The sequence below is a fragment of the Pyxicephalus adspersus genome, chromosome 11 (assembly GCF_032062135.1).
Source record: "Pyxicephalus adspersus chromosome 11, UCB_Pads_2.0, whole genome shotgun sequence".
Taxonomy (NCBI): domain Eukaryota; kingdom Metazoa; phylum Chordata; class Amphibia; order Anura; family Pyxicephalidae; genus Pyxicephalus; species Pyxicephalus adspersus.
In genome coordinates, this window is record NC_092868.1 from 9,850,738 (window position 1) to 9,873,698 (window position 22,961).

The window sequence follows — 22,961 nt, forward strand, 5'->3', positions numbered from 1 at the left end:
CAATTGCACTAATAAATCACCTTCTTTAGGGGTTCTGTCTGATTGTATATGAAATTAATTGACTTCTGAGGCTAGGTACACATGTGCAATGGTTATCTCCTGATAATTGGCCCAGGGCTGATATCGGACGAGAATCTTGTGTGTGTACAGTGCTTGTAATCCATCGTTCTGGCAGATTCACGAACGATGGACGACGAACAATCATAATGGAGGTGAAGAGGAGAGCACAGCAGGGTGCCGCTCTGTCATTCTCCCTTCTCCATAGAGCAGAATGGTGCCTTATGTACAACACCCATTCATGCATCGTGCAGGTTTTTGGCGTTGGAAAGGATTGTGAAAGTCCATTTCCAACGACAATAATTGCACGTGTGTACATAGCCTTAGGTTATTCTTTTTATTATATAGTTCTGATAAATATTATACAGAGGATGTACAACCATATTGTAAATTGAATACGGCAGTGCAGAGCCCATAAAGACCAGCTTTAAAAATTGTAAACAAACTTTTATTTTTTATTTAGAAAAGCAAATATGTTTTTCTAGTAACTATTTTACAACATTGACCATTAGGTGTGACCTGCCCTGTAAACAGGTCTTTCATGCCACGTTTCCATAGCAACAGGGCCCGTGCCAGCCACAGCTCAAACTCCGCAGTGACTCACAGATGCCCTTCCCTTACTTTGCGTAACTCTCTTCCGTGAATAACACTTATGTAAACAGGCAGCGAGCTTGCTTCCTATTGGCTATGGTATCCCCTGTGTCACGTGGGCTAGCTGCGTGACAGTACCTCAAACCTACAGCGGCCGCGTTGTGCGCCTGCGTCGATCGCGAGATGGCGGATAGAGGCGTGGTTTGGGACTGTGCATGACGTCAATCAAATCTTCCGCATGCGCAGTGAGCTGTGGAAGGTACCAGAAGCTGTTCGGTTCTGCGGAAGCTCGGACTGTGTTGTTTGTTAGTGAGGCGTTCTGTCGCTGCTCGATACCGGTAAGGCGGGTTTCTGGGGGTTCTGTCAGGTGATGTAGAGAAGGCGGTGGGGTTTGCGGTAGGAATAGTTTAGGAAATGGCTGCCTGTGAGGGAGCAGAGGGACCTGTGAGGTATTGCTGTGAGGAAGCTGCACGTAATGGCGGCCATGACTGCCGTCTTGTTTTATTATTATACATTCCTGAGGTAATTATTCATCCCCTGAATCTCCACATCATATCAATGTATCTTCATCACCTCGTCACAGAATGTTCTAGACGTCAAGCGAACCTGTCACCAGACATCAGTGAATGGACAGGTCTTGATTTCCATTCTCCCCATCTGCATATAATTCATTTATATGATTGTCAAGGGAATTATAAACTGTATTTTAACCCAAATCTATGGCATCTATTGGTATAAAACTGATTTTTTTACCTCATTCCCAAAAATCCTTAGCAAAAGGGTACATTGTGTGTTCATTAATTCGCTCTGAAAGGGTGGCCGCTCTTTTGCTTCCTTATATTCCAGCTGAGGCGTCACCCTTCTGTACGGGATCCTGTGGCCAGACTACAGCCAAGATGGCAGCCATTTGCTTGCAGATTGCGTAGCCAAGGTGGTGTTTATTGATGGGCATGAAGTGCCACCCCTACCTCTTATTAAAGCAGAACTAAACCCGGCCTGGTGCCACCATCTTTCTTCTCTTCTTCCTTTTCTGAATGATCTTGGGTCATTTTGATTGGCTTTGCTGGTATGGCATAAATTCCTCCCAGCATACGCAAGGGAAGCTGGGATTGCTGGACTTCCCTGGCAACCAAAGCTGACACTGCACATGCGCAGCTCATCTTTGATTTAGGAAACCCAGAGACACATTATTGTAGAAGGGACATCGCCTGTCCTGTTCAGTAGTAATGACCGGCCTGATCATAGAAACCTTTACTTTGGTTCCTCTAAGTATTGTGCAGATGGGGTCATGTGACAGCTATTGAAAATCATGGAAACAAATATTTTATGGATGTGATTTTTATACTTGACATGGCTAGCACAGGATGTTTTTTTTGTGTTTGCCTTCACATCTGCTTTAACTGGCTTTCAATTTGCAGGTAAATTATTCTGAGCAAGGCGCGCAGCCACAGGATCATTGATCTGGGTATAGCTGTAGCTGATACAGGACGTAGCTTGCATGAGTGATGTGGGCAGCGCCTTGCTCCATGTTATGGACAGGGCTGTGGAACTTACCCTTAAAGGATAAATACTCCCCCCCCATCCTAAAACACACAGAAACCCCACCTCACCCTCCACAAAATCTGAAATAGCGGTGCTCCAGTGTTTGTGTACCATCCACATGGGAAGTTTCCACAAAGTAAACTCAAACCTCACCCAAAACAAAAAAAGATACACTTACCTTCAATCCTGCAGAGCAGTCGTTCTTCAGGAGGTTTCTTCCATCGGGTCCCGCGTTTTCCCGGCATGCGTCAGCGCGCCGGGCGCCGTCATCCCCTCTGCTTCTTCTGTATTCTTCGTTCATCACCAGAAGCAGACGCGAGATCAGGTGACCCGAATGGGGAAAAATCACGCATGAGCAGTGAGATCGTCAATTTTTTCCCTTTTGACGAAAGGGCACCTTCTGTTCATCCCCAAGAAGAGCCTCCCGGGATACGTGATTTAGGTATCCCGGGAGGCTTTGTGCTCCCATTCTCAGTCGAGAATTGGAGAGTGGTGCTGCACCCTTTTTTTTTTTTTTTAATAAGAGTGTTGCACTTAAAAACAAACAGATTTTTTTTATCCTACATAGAAGAGTTGTCCACCCTTTTATATAAAGTCAAAATTCTGAGTTTAGGTACACTTTTACTTTCACCTGCATAGTACAGCCCCATGGGATTGTTAGGGGCTGTTTCCTGTAGAGTCAGGAACGTCCTATAGACGTCTATGGGGCTGTGCTAGGCCAACCAGCCAGAGCTACGGACCACATCCCCTGTACAAGTCCCAGGCTCAAGAAAGTGGGCGGGCTCAGATTTGCCATGGGAGAGTGGGTGGGGTTATGTCATGATGTCACTACGGGGTTTCTCCCCTTTAATTGACACCCAGCTCCACGCGCATGCGCGGTCGGGAGCTGGAAATTTTAGTGGTCTGCGGGACCAAAAAGGTTGGCGACCACTGCTCCATAGGTTCCAGGTCGTTCATTGAGCAATTTGTGACTCTCAGGTGAGTTTAGGTGACACCATTGATGTTTTTGGCTATCTGTAAGGGTGACATTATTCTCTGACAGGACAGGGCAGGCAAACATGAACACAGGGGGGCTGTGGAAATATTTGGAAGAGTTCTATAAGCAAATGTAGCTGCTAGATGTCTGTAGTTTGCCCTTCTTTCCTGCCATTGACTATCTAAAATCGGGAAATACATACATCACGCATGGTTTCTTTTCACCATATTTAATTTTAAAATGCATGCATTGCCATGGATGGTCTCCGTTCAGTAACAATATGTCCAGTGAGAATGAATAATAATCATATTTTTACTCCCAAGTTCCCCATCTTTTCCAGTTAGGTCTGAGCAGTTATCATTTAGGGGAGGGGTTTAGATTTTTGCATTGTTTGTACATTTCTAAGAGAACAAGTTGGCAGGTGTGATGGTGAACTCTAGGTATGTGTAGTATGTTAATAATACATAATAACAGAGTCATTTTTTTTTACTCCAGTTTGTTTAATGAGCAGAATACACGTGCAGGCTAATAGGAAAAACATGAGTCATTATCAAAATGCACAACTATCATTCCAAATATGTTGCTGATGATTATACCTCTGTCTGGGCCACTGGCGATTTGCCACCAGTGTTGGGATCAATAAAAGATCTCATTCCAAAACATTGTGGAATCATTCTCGCTCTGGTGATGCCACTGCTCCTATCAGGATTCTACAGCTGTCAGGGTCAGCCAGGTGAGGCATTCCACAGGTATATTGAAACAGAAATGTGTAAAATATTTGTATTTTTAATTTTATTTTTTGCAGTGACTGTTTTTTTTTTTTTTTTATAAAATATGAAAATATTTAATTTCATGTTAAATTGAACTTGTGCTTTGCCCATGTATGCTCCACAGTAGTAGGAAGAAGCCCAAAGTGTAGTTTTACACAGGGCTGAGGACTTCCTCCATATGTCAGTTACCTATTTGGACTCCTCATTAACTGGCCTGATAGTGATCATTATAGAAAATCTGCAGATGGTGGAGGCTTATATACCACATATTTGCTTTGATTCCTGGTCTACAAACACTGTGACCTTTAGTGAGATGGGCTCCCTTATTTTGGGCAAGGGGGGTTAATATATTTAGTTTTAGAGATTGTAACACCCATATCTCAAAGGTGGAAAAAAATGGAGTTTAGTGATTGATACAAGGGTCTCAGTGTTCAGTATATGTTAGCCAGGCACTGACCCTTCACCAAAAATGAAATGTTATTTTAATATAATTTGAGCCTTTAACTATGTTGATAATTCTATTCTGCAACCCTCATAAACATTTAGGAGGAATAATGTTTTGCTTCCCTTTGTGCTGCCATGAACTTGTACTGCCTGAGTTTTATGTCATTTTTGTTTGTAATGTAGCAAATTGAGTATTGGCTGCTATAACTGAGACCTCATAAACATATGGAATTACCTAAAGTACTGTTTGCTGAGTGTTTTCGTTATGCTTAATTCAGCAACCTGGAGAATTAGGTTGTCTGGGCAGTTTTTTTATTATATAATACCCAGAACTTAAAATCTCAACCGCTCACCAGCCTTGGTAATCGTAGCTGCTGCCAGTTTCATTTCCAATGACTGTAGAGTAAGAATTACAGTGAGTTTGGGGTAATAATCAGTGTTGAATCTCTCAGTATGAGCCAGAGGGGTTAATGATGATTGTTTCACCTTGAAATAAGAGCCTGAAAGGTGACAGCTGAGTGTGTGCTCTCCTCTCCACAATCCTGTGGAATAATACGTATTATTATCCCTTATTTCTAGCTTGTGGCGGTTAATGATGGTTGTTGGTTCTTTCAGTTTGTACTTCACAAGTTAAAAATAGACTGATGTTCTGCTGGCACATTTCAGATCTGCCAGGTGCCGCCTGTTATGCCAACATTAGATTGTTAGCTCCTTTGGGCAACCAATCATTAGAGACCTGTTTAATATAATTAGTCTTGGAAAGATTGGACATATTGGTAAACATGCAGATGTTGTATCATGTATGTATGAGCAATCAAGTACATCTGCCTGGAATTCTTTCCATCCAGGGAAGCGATTGGAAGTAGAGAGTTTTGTCCATGTTTGTACAATTTTGTGAAACTTCTGATTTGTCGGTTGGACACAGAATTGGCTGCAGACCTGATGTGTGTGCTGAGCCTTGGAAATAACTCCTTAAAGCAAAACTTAACCTAAAGAGACAAATTTACTATATTGCAGCATATTTGGTCCTTCGACGCAGTGACTGCATTTGTTTTCATAAAGAACATTTTTAGAAAGTACAGGTTCAATGAACTGGAAACAGTTATCTTTCTTGTGTATACTACTACTCCCATCATTACCAGTGTCTTCTAGATAATGGCAGATATGTTTAAAGTCTGGCAGGCATGACACTTCAGTGGACACAGTGGAAGAATGAATTTAGTCACCCTGGGAAAGTAAAGCTACGTACACACTTCCAATTATTATCATCGGAAACCGATCGACGAACGTTCCTGCACGATATACACGAACGATCGTATAGCACCGATCCTGCACATAGAGGTAACGACACGATCGTTCGTAGATAATGTACACACAATAGATACGATCGTTTCAGCGATAGAGGAACTATGTGCACGACAGGAAAGTGAATGGACGTTCGTTCATCACGCATGCTCTGAACATGGACGATCAACGAACGACCGTACACACGAACACGATGTTCAACGATCGTCGCCCGATCCGCCGGTCCGGTCGTTCGTTTCCAACAACTTTCCTCGTTCGTCGGCGTCGTTGGTTACTTTTTTAGGAACGATTTTTTGCCCAATCGATCGTTCGTCGTTCGATTGGAACGATAAAAATTGGAAGTGTGTACGCACCTTAAGTGTTGTTAGAATAATCAAGTGAAAATAAAGGGGCAGGGAAACAAAAATGCACACACCTATGCAGGCAACTCATCAAAGGACTGCTGGGCTGCAATATTCTTTTAGTTGTTTTGTGTGGCACAGAACTTTACTTTTCCCTCCATTCAGCATTTTCACTCTGTCCTATCAACTGTTTCACTTAACAGGAAGTCGGGAAAGTCATCAGAGATAAAAAGAGATTTTCAGCCTTATTCAGGAAATAATTGTTCTTATTGTTGGTAAAGTTACCCTCACTTCCTGTCTTATAGAATTATGTCAGTGGGACAGGAAGTAAGGCTAAAAATTTCCAGCTGGTTCTGGTATCCAATAAATAAATGGGTTGTATTTTCTTTCACAAACCATTCATATTCTAGTTGCTGATAGGTAAACATTACAACCTCTGTCATTCTCAATGTATGTTATCACAGACCTGAAATAAGCATGCAACCAGTAAAGTCGGGACTTGTTTCAAGTCCCTATTTTATTGGAATAGACTATTTAAGATTTCATTCCACCCAGCTTAAAAAAAATGGGTTAAACACTGCAAATTTATAGACTTTCCCTGGTGCTGGGTAAGATTAGGTGATGGTAAATCACCTGTATAGATGAATCATTAGAGGAAGGCTATGGCAACAGTTTATGTAGAAATGGGTTTTCAGGCCCTTTATTACTATTTGTTAGAGGGGGAAAGAATTGGATTTTGCAGAGTAGAGGAGCATAATCTAAACAATACATATACTTTAAATGAAGTATTTCTAACCCCCTTTCTAGTACACTAACCTAAGCTGTCCTATCCACAGTTTAGTACTTGCTATGATCCAAGCATCTTCCATACAGCAGGGTTCATTGTGTTGAGCAAATTCTATGACAGCTTGTAAGCTTGGAATCATCTCTTACTATTGGACCTGTGGGTGAAACACTTTGTGCTTTATCTGCTCATAGAAGACACACCAGGGTATTGAATTGATATTAACAGTTGTATAAACATCATTGATCAGAGCCAGCTTGAATTAACACTTGTTGTATATTTATAGATTGATGGAAATGAGCTATATATCCAGTGTCCTTATTAAGGCACTTTTGTCAGGATGGGGAATATATATGATTCGCCTGTGGGGTAATGAAGTCAGAAGTGATTAATGAGTGGCTTATGGATGGGATTACTCCTGGTTTATTGATCATTAGGCATTCCATTCACAGCATTGTGCTAGTAAATCTCTACAGGTTTCAGATGCTTCAGAAAAAAAGGCTCTATACAGCAGTTGGCAAGAAAGCTACCTTATTAAATGTCAGTGTGTTTTCCAAAGGTACATCAGAGGAGTGCTAACATATTTTTTTTTCTTTTTGGACAATTTGAGTAAACAGGAATTTTTCTTGAACTGGCACAAAAGTATTTTCATTAAAAAAAAAAAAAAGTCAAGTATTTATTTTGCATTGACTGCAATGATTTGTCAGTTGTGATAAATCCTATTATAGTAACATTCTTATGTTTGCTGCTTATATAAAGATTTCCTTAGGTTGTTTTCAGGTAGTTGCTTGATAGTTTCCAGTAAATTGTTTTATGGTAACAACCACTTTTAACTTTGGAGACCAGTGATCGCCAATTTTTAAGATATAGGGGTCCTCAACTGCATTTTTGACATTACCCGAGAACCACAAATAATACTAGAGAGACCTGTCAGACAGCAAATGTTTTAGTCACGTTTAGTGTAATGGAAGAATGGGCTTGGTACTGAACTAAACCCGCAAGACTTACCTAACGACGTTCCATTGCTGAGCGTCACCAACTTCTTTCTCTTCTTCCCCTTTTAGGTAATTTTCATCCATCCTGATTGGCGGTGCAGAGATGATGTAACTCCTGCTTGTTAATTCATCCCTGGCACATGCAAGGGAAGCCTTTGATTGCCAGGTTTCCCTGACAACCAAAGCTGACGCTGCACATGCGCAATTGCATTTTCCTGGTGCATTGCTTTCTCACCTTTTTTTTTTTTTGGTTTGTTTTTTTGCGACTTTAAAGTGGTACTTTAGTTTCACATAAGGCTGGTAAAAAATCCTTGGGTTTACCCCCTGTAAAAATTGGTACTTGCACTACAATCTATGGACCATGGATCAAGTACCAAAGGGTCTCATGATCCTTGGCCTACAGGTTAGGACCATTGTCAAAGACCCCATTGGTGATATTATTTTTCAGTGCTCTGTACCTCTGCATTCTTCCACATAGATATAATTAATGTTATTCTGGTAGCTAAAGTACTCGTGTTTTTTTTTGTTTGTTTTTTTTATATTATAGGAATTTAAATTAGAGTGTTTTCCATCATTTGGCATTGTGATCCTGCAATTATTTAAAAGGCTAATACCTAAATATGTATATATATTTTTTTTGTTTTATAGAATCCGGTGTTTCTTTTTGGCAATATTTTTTACATCAACTAGAGCTTAAATCCATATCAGGATGGCTGAAGTTTCAAACTCCGTATATGCTCTACCTTGGGAGGAAGATGAGTGCCTAGAATACTATGGCATGTTTTCACTACACCAGTTGTTTGATGTGATCGGTTCCCAACTAACAGAGAGTGATGTTGATGCCCTAACTTTCCTATTGAATGAAAACTACTCCTTCACTCACCCCCTGGACCCTAACATCTGGACAGTGGAAGAAGCCGGTGAGATGCCCAGCAGTGCCTTACTGTCTGCCTGGAAGAAATGGAATCGGCACTTCAAGCCCAACAATGATAAGGAATTCCCTGCGGTTCAAAGTCCTAAAAATGGCATTGAGCTGCTCTATGAATTGGAGAGAAGAGGGTATTGCGATGAGAGCAACTTCAGACATCTACTCCAACTGCTAAGAGTATTAACACGACATGATCTTCTTCCATACGTCTCTTTCAAAAGACGTCGCCCAGGTAAAGATATTTCCTTTTGTTACATTTTTTTATACATTGCATGTAAACTTTAAAAGACCCAACTTCCCCTACATCAAATATTGTAAAAGAAAAAAAAATGTTTTAATTTTTGCTGGATTTACTAAATGTCCAAAAAAATGGTTTCCCTACAAAATCTACCCTGGCATTCTAACTTGTGTGCACTGATCTCCGACAGTCTGCACCTGCAGGTACATTGCTCATTGTTCATACAGCCTTTTCAGCCTCTGAAACCCCTCTCTGCACCATTCATTAGCCAGCCTGCAGATTAAATGTTTTGATGGAAGGAAGTGGGTTATGGGGTAAATTCATTAAATCATACCTTTCACTTCATTTTCAAGACTATGGTATATAACTTGAAATTGTGCAGTAATAAACACATTAGTATCCATGTTATGCAGTGCTGGGGGCATGCATGTGCATGATTTGTTTTTTAATTGCAAAGTGCACAAGTCGAGGGGTGATTATGGTGGTGGGTGTGCATGTATATTATTTAAATTTTTTAAAACTAATTTCTTTGTATATTGTGTAGTTATATAGGCACAGGGGGAGGCAAGTATACATGCACAGACTTAAGTCAATACTGCCTGCATTACAGTGCAGCAGTATAGTTGTGCTTTATTTCTTAAGACAGCAAGTTTAGTGAGTCTGCCAGCTATCTAAACACTGTGCTTTCTGTCTGTTAAGCCTAGAAAAGCAAGATTGTAAACATTTTTTCTCTTTACGTATACCTGAAAGTATATAGGAATTACATTTTTCCTACATATGATAGATGAGTTGGCACACACAGTATTCTGTTAAAGAAGCAGAAAAAGACTCAAGTCATTAATATGCTGGTCTGTGTTGAGTTCAGCGGAATGCTCAATCCAGCTGTAATGTACAGTTTGATCTGTCATTTTTATAAATTGATGAAAAGTAAAATTACAAAGTGTTTAGGTTAATTTTGGAGATGTTTAACACAGGTCTTCATAAAAACAGACTGACACTTTAAAGGACTGATAGCACACTAAAAGGTAGTGATTGAAGCTTCCTACAACCCACTAGCATTTAAGATCTGTGTTTAACCTTTCTAGATTGAAGGTGAAGGTTCTTTAAAGGCTTACAAAAAGCTTGACAAATTGTAAAAAGTTGCTGTATACACTGTTTATATACAGGGCCTTAACAGATAGGTGTATGTATCATGTTTTGTACCCCTTTCTTGACCTAAATTAACCAACGCTCCCCCCTCCATAGATGTATTCTGTTGTCATCCAGCACCACTGCATGTGTGTGTTAAAACCCCATAGTCTTCTGTGTGGAGTCCATACATTCCCATAGAAGTATGTGGCACTGTAATTCACTGGTGTTTCTGTTGTGACACAGAATGCAAACAAACCAGAATTAGCTGGGTTAGTTTAGGTCAGGAAAGGCGGCACATCTGAATGTGCCTTTTACATTTTGATATTCTAGTCATTTTTGGTATTTTTTTTTTTAATTTGTCAGTAGAGGCTGATTTAGTCTTAAGTCCTGTCTGAATATCATGTAATGTTTTCTTATTGTGTTTGTGTAATCTCCAGTATCCCCTGAGAGGTATACGTTTGGGCCTTCAGTTACGGACTCGAAAAAACAGGTGGACGGATGTCTTAATTCAACAACATCACAATCCAATGAAGAGAACTGGGAAACCGGTAGGCTATAAATTCATTATATTTTGTTGTGTTTAAATTAAAGTGATTGTAAGACTTTTCTTATTCATAATAATGTTATTCATTTATGGTAACTTTAATTTTACGATATGAGGGGAGCAGATGACCTATTTCTTTTCTTTACTTAACTATGTGTTCATAGTAGAACTTAATGCACAAACTTTTAGTTATCCTAATTCAATATATTGCTCGCAGGTTCTACTGCTAAGAAACGTAAACGATCAGGAAATGTAAAGAGGGGTCGCTGCCCAAAACCAAAAAAGAGCAAAGTAAGCACCACTTCCCAACAGCCTGAGCCCACCCAGAACAAAGTCACATGTGGTGAGTATACCCCCATAAATTGCTTTATGTGTTCATCTGCTAAACTCTCCTTGAAGCGAGTTAAAATCACTTATAGTATACTGTAACTCATGATCCCTATGGGAAGAGTTTACATGTGTATTCCTGTAGAATACCACAGCCAAGCCATACTGGGAGTGCTGTTTTAGGCCTGACTGTGGTTTAGACATTTTTGGTCGCTCAGGTTCATTTATAAAGTGAAATGCCCTGGTGCCCGCCTTCTAACCACTCATTTCTGCTCTAAAGGAATGCTAGCTTTTCTTGTGAATTAATCTCTGCACTTCCAAAATTATATTTTGGTTAGCTGACACTGCATGGATTAGTTCAAGAGCTATTTTGGTGCTGCTGAATCGATGTAGAGCAACACTGCATTGTTTATCTCAAGTTGCTAATTGACAATTTCCACTAACTGGATAACACTCTTGCACTCCAATGTGTTGCCAGGAAAGTTTCCATCATCCTTCAGTTCTCTTCCCTGTTTTAAAGTTCTGTGCAGTCAGCCTTCTACAGTGCTCTGCTTTCCCCTATTTGTATGAGTATAAACGGTGATAAAACACAGCATCAAGCATTGGCCTTCTGCAAAAGAGCTTTTGAACTGCAATTGCCAAATAACCATGCACATTCTTCAGTAAAATGCATTAAAGATGAAACAAAAATGATCGCTACCATTACAGTTCAAGTTATGTTGCATGAGTTGCTAAAGATCTGGGCACATAGATGTTAACAAGATAATGGGTATACCAAGAGGTTGACTACATTTCGATGTACCAAATGTGGCTGATCCCATTTCTTGCAAAATATAAACCCCCAACGCTACTTAAATCTAAAACAATTAGGTAACCTTTGTAGTAAACTGGCCGTTTAGCATCTAAGTTGAAGAGGAACTCAAGTTACCTGACTGATAACTGCTCTACATGACTAATCGCAGTCAAAACGAATTTACCCCATTGACCCCCAAGACCCAGCCACTAGGGCATTTCAGACATGTAAACACTGTTCCCAATATCTTGCTGCTGTGTTGTAACATGAAAAAAAAAACTACTTTGAAAACTATTAATCTTGTGTTTCAACCATTAAATCGGCCTCACAGCTTTTTCCATTACCCCATAAAAGTCTCTAGCTGTCCATTCCCACATACTTCCCTAGAAGGTGGTGCCTGAAATGTCTTGTCTATTTTTTCTCTGCTCCAACATTTCTCACGTTTTGACACTTGCAGGAAATGAGTGCATAAGAAGACATTTACTAAATAAACTAGTGCTACCTGGATGAAACAGTAAGACTTTTCAACTCTTCAGTGTTGTGCTTTTCCTTTTCTTTAACCATCTGTCACTGGCATATGGGGCCTACCAATGCAACATTCTGCAAACCTGTCTGTCAGTGATGGAAGCAAATATTATGTAGAGATAGATCTACAGTGCTGGAGAGTTCCATTGCATGTTATATAGCCTGACCTCTTTGCAAAAATATTTTTTTACTAGCTAATTTAAATGTCTGGTTGTACCAGTGCTTTAAAAGAGACAGACCTCTGAATATCCCAATAAAGTGTTTTTCCCCTAATTTAGCACTTTAAAAATAATTAATTCTATTAAAAAGATGTAACTGTTATCATTAGCTTGCATATATAAACACATAAACAAGCTTTGAGGGTTCCTTGCAGTTTATCAGTTTGCCGTAAGAAATTGTCTAGATTAAAAAATAACATCCAGCCCCTTAGAGAGGTCATCTTTGTCCACAATTTGTTTTACATTGTAAATCCTAGTAGGTTAAGTCACCAATTTCCTATCTCTTTTGGAGATTGCAGTGGTGAAATTTTGCAGGATCCTTTCTTACAAAGCTAGAACAGTCATCACTGTTATACCTGAATAAATGGTTTGTTCTGGAATATTGAAAATATCTATTAGGTTAGTCGGCCTGAAACGCCTCTCTTAAAGTCCCCAGTGTAAATAGGACTCCTGTAGGGAATAATCTTTGCCTACCCCCCATTCCTGTCTGGTGCAAGGGCTTTTGTATTTAGTGTGAGCACTGAGCCCTGCTCTCTCCCTGCTCACTTAGCCCTTGCCATACTGATTCTGTTGCCTCATTGAATGCTCATAAACTAATGTATAATTGTGAATTTAAGCCAATTTGATAATTTCAGGTCAGTGGTGCAAAAAAGTTTGAAGCCAGAGAAGACCAAGCAAACTAGAATTTAGGACTTGGCAACAGCAGCCTCCATAATAAATTCTGTACTGCTCTCTATTAGGTTTATTGAAATAAGCTGTACAAAAACTTTTCCAATAGGTCTCTGAGGTGCTGGTTCATTTCTGACATTTCCATAATAATTGATGCTTTTGACATGGATGGATTCTAGTCTCCTAGAAATGAGTCCTAGGGAGTACACATTCAAACAGTGTACGTTGGGGTTGGAAAGTAGTGAATAAACTTTTTATTTTTTTCATTAAATTTGTGACCTAGTTTACCAGTAATCTTAAAAGTACACTGTAAGATGTCTTAGTGGTCTATTTACAAAGCAGAGAGTCTTACATTCAGCAAACATTCTCTTGGTGAATTAGTGTCTCTTAAAACACATGGACCAAGGAAGATTTAGCTACAGATGTTTGCTGAATGTCAGATCCTTTGCTTAAAAAAAAACGTGAAACTCAAAATCTATTTTCAGTATTTTTGGCATCCATGCAGTTTGCTTATAATTTTTTGTGAATCTGTGGTATATTTTACTTAGAGGTTTTAATAACAGCACTTTCCGGGCGTGTTGAACAGCCATAAGCTATTGCTTCACAACTAGCAGCAGTTTTGTTTGCCCACCCTGCAAGTTTCTTTCCTTTGCTTGTTTTATAGCCCAGCAACTAGCTAAAGGATCTTGCATGGCAGGCTGACAGTACTAATGTTTATTGAAGTGCTAATAACCAGCTTGACTTTCAGTTAGGAACCCTTTCTACAGCTTCACAAAAATTGCTCCAAAAAACTGGTTGTGCCATGATGCCAAATATAATACAGGTAATAGTTTTTGAGCTAACATAGACTTTTATTTATCAAAAACAAACTTGCAGCAATTTGTGTTTTTGGAAACCTGTGTACTTTCAGATAGCTTTCAGTCTTTGCATGCCACTTTCAATGCAAAGATACAGTGGCATCAAATTTTTAGTGTTAATGGAAGTTTCTTTCCCTTGTTTTTCAACACTGCTACCCTGAGTGAGTAAACAAATTAATTTGTTCATGGTTTAATGTGTGCTTAGAAGTGCACAAGATTTAAATGTACGTAAGGTTTTCGTATCTCCTTTATTCATTGAAACATTCCTCATAGACGTATCCTCTGAATTGTCATGGTGTTGTTTCTGTTCTGTTCAGTCGACTTTCTCTAAAATTTAAATTCCAGGTTTACTGAGCAAAGGTTGATGCTTGAGAGAGCAAATCTCTCTGTTAAGGAAATGATCATGCGCTCTACCCTTCAAATATACAAGCGTACCATAATAAAAGGTAAATGTGGAAAATGTATGCCTTCTACAAGTGAGAGACCATTGAGACAGATAGCTTTTCGTAGACTCCAGTGCAGCATGGCCATCGCATTTTTTTATCCTCTGCATGCAGATACTGGAATTAGTTAGAAAATGTTTGAGCCTGTACAGATTTTTTTTTTTCACTTTATAGCAGTAGCTGATAATTAAACCTATTCAGCTTAAAAATGCTAATATGTTTACTTAAAGAGGTTATTTTGCAGAATTATAGTTGAACTGCTAGTTTATCTGTCTGGTGTTCATATATTTTAGTCATTGTGCACTATTTTTTGTGTACTGTGGATACCAGAAATAAGAGGTCCTCTTGTATCTGCTTAAAGGACAACAGATTTTTTATTATTTTTAGAATGGAGACTTTAATTTCACCAGCAGCAACTTTTATTTTTGTTCATATAAATTTTAAAACTACACGGGGAAAATAGAACAGATGAATATTTAGAAGGATGGTATTTTTTTCATGTAAAGTGGAAGAAACTGATGTCATCACTGTCTTGCTGTTGGTGAAGCTTTTTAAGTACTATCGGGATCCCCAACTATTTTTGTATTATTCTGTGTTTTTGACAGACCTCTTTTATGTTCTGATATCTGCTGCTATGCATTTTTTTCAGATTAGCCAGATTTTTGCATTTTTAGGAATTTTTTTTATATAAATGGCAATGAAAAAAATCCCTTAATTGTGAACGTGAATATCTTGCTACATAGAAAAGAAATGTACTGTGTTTTTTGTCAAAAGCTCAACCTGTCTCTCTCGGTTCACAGTTAAGACCGCCAATGGAAAAAATCCTTAAAAAGCTGCTCTGACAGCCTGGCACTGCAACTCAATGGTAAACATGGGAGCAAAAAAAAAATTACAAGCTTGTTCCTGCTTCAGCCTGCACTGTACTATACAAGCTGCTCCACTCATCAGATATGTTCACTATCTTGTCATGGACGCTCATTTTGTTAAGAAGTTCTAACGTACAATGTCTTGGCTTACATTCTGTTAATATGGTTTAATAAAGAGCAACCTTTCTGCAGAAATGCTGATCAAAGTACAAGATAAAATTTTACAAATATTGCACTAAAACAATACTTTATTAGTCTGGAGGTTGGGTCTGTAATTTAAAGGTAACCACCCACAATGGTGCTTATGTGGGAGTCTGAATATACAAACTTAAATTTTTTTGCACATGCTTACTTGTGAAAGATGTTTATTGTTCCTTTAGCTATATTTTCTTGGCCTGTATCTGACTCTTGGTTGTGCCACCTTAAGTCTCACAGCTGCTCCCCTCTGGGCACTGTCTCCCATACTCTAATTCTGCGAGTGTGCGGAGTCAGGCTTATGATTAGGTAGCAGTGGTCAGTGCCTTTTGACCTGTGATTCCGAGTGAAAAAAGATGTACCTTTGGAAAAAGTACAGTTACCTCTAAACCCCACACGCTTGTTTGTCTGAATTGGAGGCAACGGCCACAGAAATATGCAGAACCTCTAGAATATCTTCCTACTACATTCCTAGTCTGATTTGCAGGGTCTTCTACAGGACTTTGGGAAAATAAGATGTTAGTGTAAATGCACTGAAGGTTCCTGTTGGCTGTAGGTGTCTGTTTCAGGTAAGCAGAGCTCTCCGAAGCCATTTTTACCCAGACACACCACCCAGAATTTTTCAGTAATCACTTGGCTATTGGAAGAATACAGGGGCTGCCCCCTGCCTACAGCTTCTTCCCACCCAGCTTAAAAAAATTCTGAGTGGAACACTGGGTAAGAATACATCTGGCACTGGAAAGGGGGTTTAAGGGGATACTTGCACCTTCTCTGAATGTATCAATATCTTCAAAGAGTTGGATATCAATTTATTCTAACATGGGGGACAAATATATATCTTTTATAAGTTAGCTTGCGTTAAACCCTGTTGTGCATTGTTCTGTTTTAAAGAACACACAGAATAAACTTCATTAATTTCTTACATTTAACGTTTAATGCATATGCGGCGTTCTATTTACTATACTTTACATGTTTCTGGAACTGTTCTTGATTTCAGCAGCCACTATTTACTTGCATTATAGCTCAGAAATACAGTGAAAAATGAGTAAGTGATTCTTTAATTCAGGGAATATATGTCTGTCTTTTGGCCAAATTTAAAATTATTCTGAATGTTCTTATTCAGAAGAATTGTGATTTGCTGGAATAAAAAATAGACCTCATCTCCCTAGGACAGATAAAACCTACTCATTTCTCCTTGAAGGCAGAAGACATTTTGAGATATAGAACTCTTTCTATAATGCAGGATGTATGGCGGCTATTGAAAACATGCAGTGGAACCAGATTTAACACCCCACATTTCACTTACTGCAGATAAAGAAAAAGAATGTTCATGTTGAATGTCATTGCTCTTTAAAGTTGCATTGTACCCAAAACTTACATGATTTACAATTCTTTGCACACTTGTCTGTAGATTTATTATAAGTGTCCTTTCCGATAAAACTCATTTATGGTCTCCTTACTATTCCCCAGCTCTGTCCTTTGAGATGTGCAACATGTTTGGGGAAAGCATCTATGCTAAGGAAATTTAAAGTGTTCTGTTGCACAGTGGATTTGGCTGCAACCATTGCCTATGTCCTCCTTATCCTTCCTATTACACAATAAAAGTTTTGTTCATGCCTTCAGATCTACTTCTGTGGTCATTGTTTTGATATACATATCCAGGGGCTGTCCAAAGAACTTTACACTTACCTCTGTGTTTTCTTGATTTGTTAGAATTGGTATTTGATGTGTACTTTTTTTTACATTTCTGTTTATGGGAAATGCAATTAAAGAAAAATGGTTTTGTAAAAGCAAAAAGTGTCTGCACTGCTGGAAAAAAATGGACTGGAAACTGGAATGTTTTCACTGTTGCATCTGCAAGGTAGCTCTTCAGCATATGCATTTATCACCTTCATGGTGTGTGTATTCAACCTACAGTAGTGGTCTTACATGTTGGATGTGCACTTCTGATTGGAGACCTGCAGTTGTCATTTAGTATTTCAGAATAAAAAGTCTCTAGCTTAATATCTGCCCACTGTAATGCATATTGGCTGATTAAAAGAAAACCTTAGTACAGTTTAGTATTTTCTATGTGAAAGATAAGTTATGCATAGTGGAAAATGTAACACTTTATTTCATTTAAGATTTATCTGCATTAAAAGATCTCTGATGTGCTGAAAAGACACTTTAAGTGCTCCCTGTACACCCCCGGGTGTTACAAATACTTTTATGTAGAAGCAAACAAATCGTGAATTCTTCTAATTTATGGTGAAACTTTATTTGAGATGAGCAATAAATATGAAGTCGGTTACCTTGCAGATGGTTATTCCAAACAGTAAAGACCCTTGAACTGCATTATGGTTAAATAGAAATTGAAAGGGAAAATTAAAAAATAAATACTGAAATGATTGCTATGCATGAATAGAATACATCACGTATTGGCTAACATTTGTACTCTATTAGATGGTAAATGGATGATCCCCCAAAACAAAAAAAGGTATCATGAATAACATGTTATGGTGTAATAAAGAATAGATTTGTTTTCCTAACGATAATGCGAAAGACCAGTGATCTTGACGGAATGTCCTCTGTAACAAAATTTTACAACTGTTAGGTAAAGGTGCAATGGTTTCTGTATCTGCATCCGGTATCGGAGTCCAGTACAATGTCTCTAGTGCATCGCATTTATAAAGTTGTTTGATACAATTTGAATACAACTTTATTAAAGGCAATGTTAGCAACTGCGTTTTCCTGTATCTAACAACTGTAACAACGTTATACACATTTATATTTATGGCCCTTTTTGTTTTCCATAGTCTAAAACATGATTAGGTTTTGAACTGAATCTTTGCATAATCATTGCACCATTTCATGAGGGACAGGATCACTCTCTGACAAAATTCCTGGTCTGTCAATTAAAGAAAGTAAGGTTGACACCATATTATTCTGGGATTCTGGCTCCCTTTTGCAGAGATTCTGCAGTTTGGAGATTTTTTTTATTTTTTATGTAAACCTAGCCAAAATGTTCTGTTTTGCACTCTCGGTTAAATACTTCTGCAGGTTGACCTTCAACAAGAAAAGAGAAAAAATTAAGAGGAAAAAAATCACTTATAAGCGTATGTAACCAGCCACCAGTGCATTCTTCTACATCATATATACGTTCCTATAAACCCTCTGGTTTTTGTCTAGTCTTTCCCAACTATTTCAGATTAACATTAATTGTAAAATCCAGCTATTTCATATTTCTCCTAAAGCCAATTTACGGCCATATTTGCTGAATTCCACAGACTTGTAGCAAAAAAATAAAGATGGGCAAAAGAAAGGGTGTTTTTGTTTTGTAATCAATTGTCCAAAAAGTCTGTTCATAATAAATATTCCTAACGCAAATATGATATTGGCTGCATTCTTCTAAGTAAAGAAGTTGTTCAGTGCTTTAGAGCCTTATATGCTTGCTGGTCCTTCATATTGTGAAGGTTAAATTTGAACAACTTGTAAATGATTTAGTTGCATGATTTTGAATTATAGATTTTTGTTGCTATTAATTAATTAATATTATTTCTTCTTGTCTTTCTCTTCCCTGCTTCCCCTTTTTTTCTTCCTTCCTAGGAATCCGCCTGCGTGTTCGAGCAGAGTATTGTCAGCACGACTCAATCTTGAACCAAAATGTTCTGTCTGTGAAGCAGGATCCACTTGAGAGGCAGTTTGATCTTTTCAGCCAGTCCAACACAGTTTTGAAATCTAGAGACCTTGGCTCAATCATCTGCGACATCAAATTCTCAGAACTCTCCTACTTGGATGCCTTCTGGACAGATTACATGAATGGGTCCCTACTCGAAGCACTGAAGGGGGTTTTCATTACAGACTCTCTAAAGCAAGCTGTCGGACAGGAGACCATACAGCTCCTTGTTAATGTAGATGAGGACGATTATGAAGAAGGTCGCAGGCTGCTTCTAGAGAACCTTCCTCAGCATTCCAGCTGAGGGCCTTCCAATAAAGACAGTCTATGTGCTCTTGGGAGTACAAAAGTAGATAACCGTGCCTGCAGGTCACCAGGAGTTCGAAGTATTTGAAAAATTAACAGATGGGTTTCAGCAATGTTTTTTTTTTTTTCTTCACATGAAGCCCCAATATTCTGCTCTTTGCAAAGTGTAGAGAGCTACTTGAATTTTCTTTATCAGGGAGATCATTGTGAATTAGGTAAAAAGCTCTTCAGTAGTTTTATAAAAAGCCTTTTTTTGTTTAATGCAAAGACTGCATACCAGGAAAAACATTCCCTCTTTTTAGACATGCAATATTTAATTTAGTGAAGAAAGCTCCTCCTCTTCAGATAATCTTTCCCTGACTGATTAGCATATTTCCACCGGTTTTCAAGACACGGTCTTGCTCATAAATAACAAATACATTTATTTAGTAACAGATTTATGAGGGTGTAGGTTAGAGTTTTGACATTTGAATATTTTTTTTCCCCTATCGACCCTCCTTGCAAAGTGTTTTTTTGAAAGCTAGTAAGAGTATAAATGAGAGGATTGACAAAAGCTACAAAATGTATATAAATATTTACAGTGGTGTCAGGACTAAAATGCAGGCTGTATGGTCAGAAGTATAGATTATTTCTGGCCCTCTGTAACATCTCAGTATGTGTTGGAGCTGCACTGACCGGAATGTGCAGGCACCAACTTTTTTGGCTTCACTCCCCTACTTGGGGGAATCAGGCCAGGTAACACTAGGTATGGAGGCAGCAGGTGTATCACTAGGGAGCAGAAGGTGAGCTCAGGTTAGACTGTCACATGTTCTAGCAGCCATTTTTGGTTGTATCTGATATTTGCCCTGATTTTCTTATATTTATAGAGCACAGGTGCACCTTTTGATATAAAATATGCATAACAAGCTTCCAAAAATGGAATTTGCTCTGTGACAGGAATACATAGGGCTTATGAACATAGGTATTGTCATCTGAGTAGGTTTGCATCAAGTCAAAGCAAGTCATTTTCTAATGGATTTCACTTGCTTTTGAATTTGCTGTGTGCATAAACCCTAAATAAATTTTTAACAAAGTTAACCGGGTCTTCTACGTGCTGTGCTGGTAGGTGTAGTGATGTGTCAGATGCTTTTAGTTAATGAGACATTACATAGTCATACAAGGATGTAGATTGTACCCTGGAATTACTAATTTATCTGCCAGGACAGAGAGATGAAGAACATTGCCACGTCTTGAAGGCGTTTTTGTTCCCGAACTTCCTGCCATCCAATGACCCTTTAATAAACAACTCGCTCTTTGTATTGGATCCCGACCAGAAGGGATTTTTTTTTCTATGTAAATAAGCTTTCAGAGAAAGCTTTGTAAATGTTTTTTTGTAACACAAATATTTCTCATTGTGTCTTGTTTTAAAAAAAAAAAATATATATATATGTAAAATAAAGATAAATTAAAAACATACTTGCTTGTCAGCATTCATTTAGCTGCACACATCATCCTAAATACATAGAAATGCATCTTGAGTACTGATTTGTAAAACTTGGTTTATTTATTGTGTATGTGATGCAGTGTGGTTTAGTGCATGAAACGGATCAGTGTTTCTCAACCAGGTTTCCTCCAGAGGTTGCTATAGTTTCAGGTTTCCTCCAGAGGTTGCTAGCAGTTTCTGCCGCTCAGCTCAGATTTTTTTAGTCAGGGGCCACAATCTGAAAAAAAAATTTGCCATAGGGGCCAAGTTGATGGTAGAGTGGGCGGGGTTATGCCATCATGACGCCCCTGAACGTGACGTAATGATGGCATAACCCTGCCCACGCTCTAATCGCAGGTCTAAGCCTGCAATGGGAGAGTGTGCGGGTTGTGTGCAGTGACACAGCCCGCCGACTCCCACATCGCAGGCTCAGATCCAGGGACATGTTCGGTAGCTCTGACCCTGCTCATGGTGGCACCGGCCAGAACCAAAGGGACGGAGAAACATCCCTATTGGGCCGTAGTTTGCCTATGCCTGAGATAGTTACTCCTAAAACAATGTGTTTATTGGAAATAATTGGAGTGTCAAGTTACAAGCTGTGAATTATATTACCCCAACAGTAGACCTTTACATTTTTAAGGTTTTCTGTAGATATGGAATAGGACTTTAGTACAAAATGTAAAAATTTTATTCCTTGTAAATATTTACAATGCTTGAGTTGATTGCAGTAATCATCTCAGGTGAAGCTCTACTTGGTATTGGTTTTTACTTTGGCTTTCTTAAGCTTGTGCAGTGCAAATGCAAAAAAAATAAAAAAAAAAGTCAAAAATCCACCAGCAATGTGGTGGCATTGTTATGATCTGGGGTTGCTTAGTTGGTCAGGTCTAGGTTAGGTAATGTTACCTGGCTGGCTGGACACTACTGCAAATTATTTAGCATCTTGTGCTCTTTACCTCTAGTAAAGTTTGGTCTAGCTTTGTCTATTTAAACTGTCCTTCTGTTTCTGATTTGCAATACTGTATCATCTGCGGTCTCTTAATTTTGTAGTGAAAAACCTGGTAGTACTTCGTGTATATTACATATGGCCTATTGTCCGTTATTAAAACTGTCCTGCTGTTAGCCAATTTTACACTACTGTGTCATATGTTGTCAATATTCCAGGTAAATACCTGTCTGTATTATTCCTCTAGTACTAGTATTTCATAATCTAGTATTCTTCGTCCAGTTCTCATCATTTGAAAAAAAAGAACCTGCTGCTGGCCAATTTTACATTTTACAGAACAGTATAGCAGAATTGAGAACAGGGACAGCCACAGTGAACTACTGGCCAATCAGATTTTAACCACCTGGCCGGTAAACCCGACCTTGGTTTGGGTTTATCGATTTTGAAAAAATCGATAAACCCAAACTTTTCTCACTGACTAAATCCCAATCACTTACCTGGTCCCCGCTGCGATGATCCGTTCTGTCCAGTGTCGATCGAAAAAAAAAAAAACCTTCTCCCCGCAGCTCCTCCGGAGATGTCTTCTGTCTTCATCTGGCGAGTGCAGTGACGATCACCGGGGTTTCCCGGTGACGTCGCTGCATGCGTCGGTGCGGGAGGCGGGGCGGGAAATTCAAAATTTTGTATTGAGTTCCTTTGCATTGAACTCAATACAAAAAAGCTGTATTGAGTCCAATACAAAGAAATCCTTATATAATATATATATATATATATATAATTGTATTATATATATTACATAAGCTACTGGTACATTATACACTATTTGTTTTTTTTTAACTTTTTTTAAAGATTTTTTTTAGGTTTTATTAAAAATTTTTTATTAAATTTATAAAATTTTGGACATATTTCGGTGAGTTATGCGGTAATTTGGTGAATTATAAGTAATATTTGAGTAATTCAGTGAATTATAGCCTACAATCTAAAATAAATTTCCATGCAAAAAATTTAATACTTTTTGCATGGAAGTACAGAAGTTTGGAAAGAATTAGAATACCC

General features: G+C 38.6%; 1 protein-coding gene across 1 annotated transcript; it reads left to right on the forward strand.

The window, feature by feature from the left end:
- Positions 1 to 862: 862 nt before the first annotated feature.
- Positions 863 to 20,955, forward strand: DEDD2 (death effector domain containing 2). Its single transcript, XM_072426066.1, has 5 exons — positions 863 to 986; positions 8,454 to 8,965; positions 10,540 to 10,650; positions 10,864 to 10,989; positions 19,125 to 20,955. Exons 2-5 carry the CDS (start codon positions 8,515 to 8,517, stop codon positions 19,496 to 19,498), a joined length of 1,062 nt encoding a protein of 353 aa, XP_072282167.1. The 5' UTR covers positions 863 to 986; positions 8,454 to 8,514; the 3' UTR covers positions 19,499 to 20,955.
- Positions 20,956 to 22,961: the final 2,006 nt, after the last annotated feature.

Excerpts from the sequence above, each read along its gene's own strand:
- DEDD2 (XM_072426066.1), top strand. The coding sequence starts at position 8,515 with ATGGCTGAAGTTTCAAACTCCGTATATGCTCTACCTTGGGAGGAAGAT. Across the intron at positions 10,651-10,863 it reads TGAAGAGAACTGGGAAACCG|GTTCTACTGCTAAGAAACGT; the intron begins GTAGGCTATAAA and ends TATTGCTCGCAG. Across the intron at positions 10,990-19,124 it reads CCAGAACAAAGTCACATGTG|GAATCCGCCTGCGTGTTCGA; the intron begins GTGAGTATACCC and ends CTTCCTTCCTAG.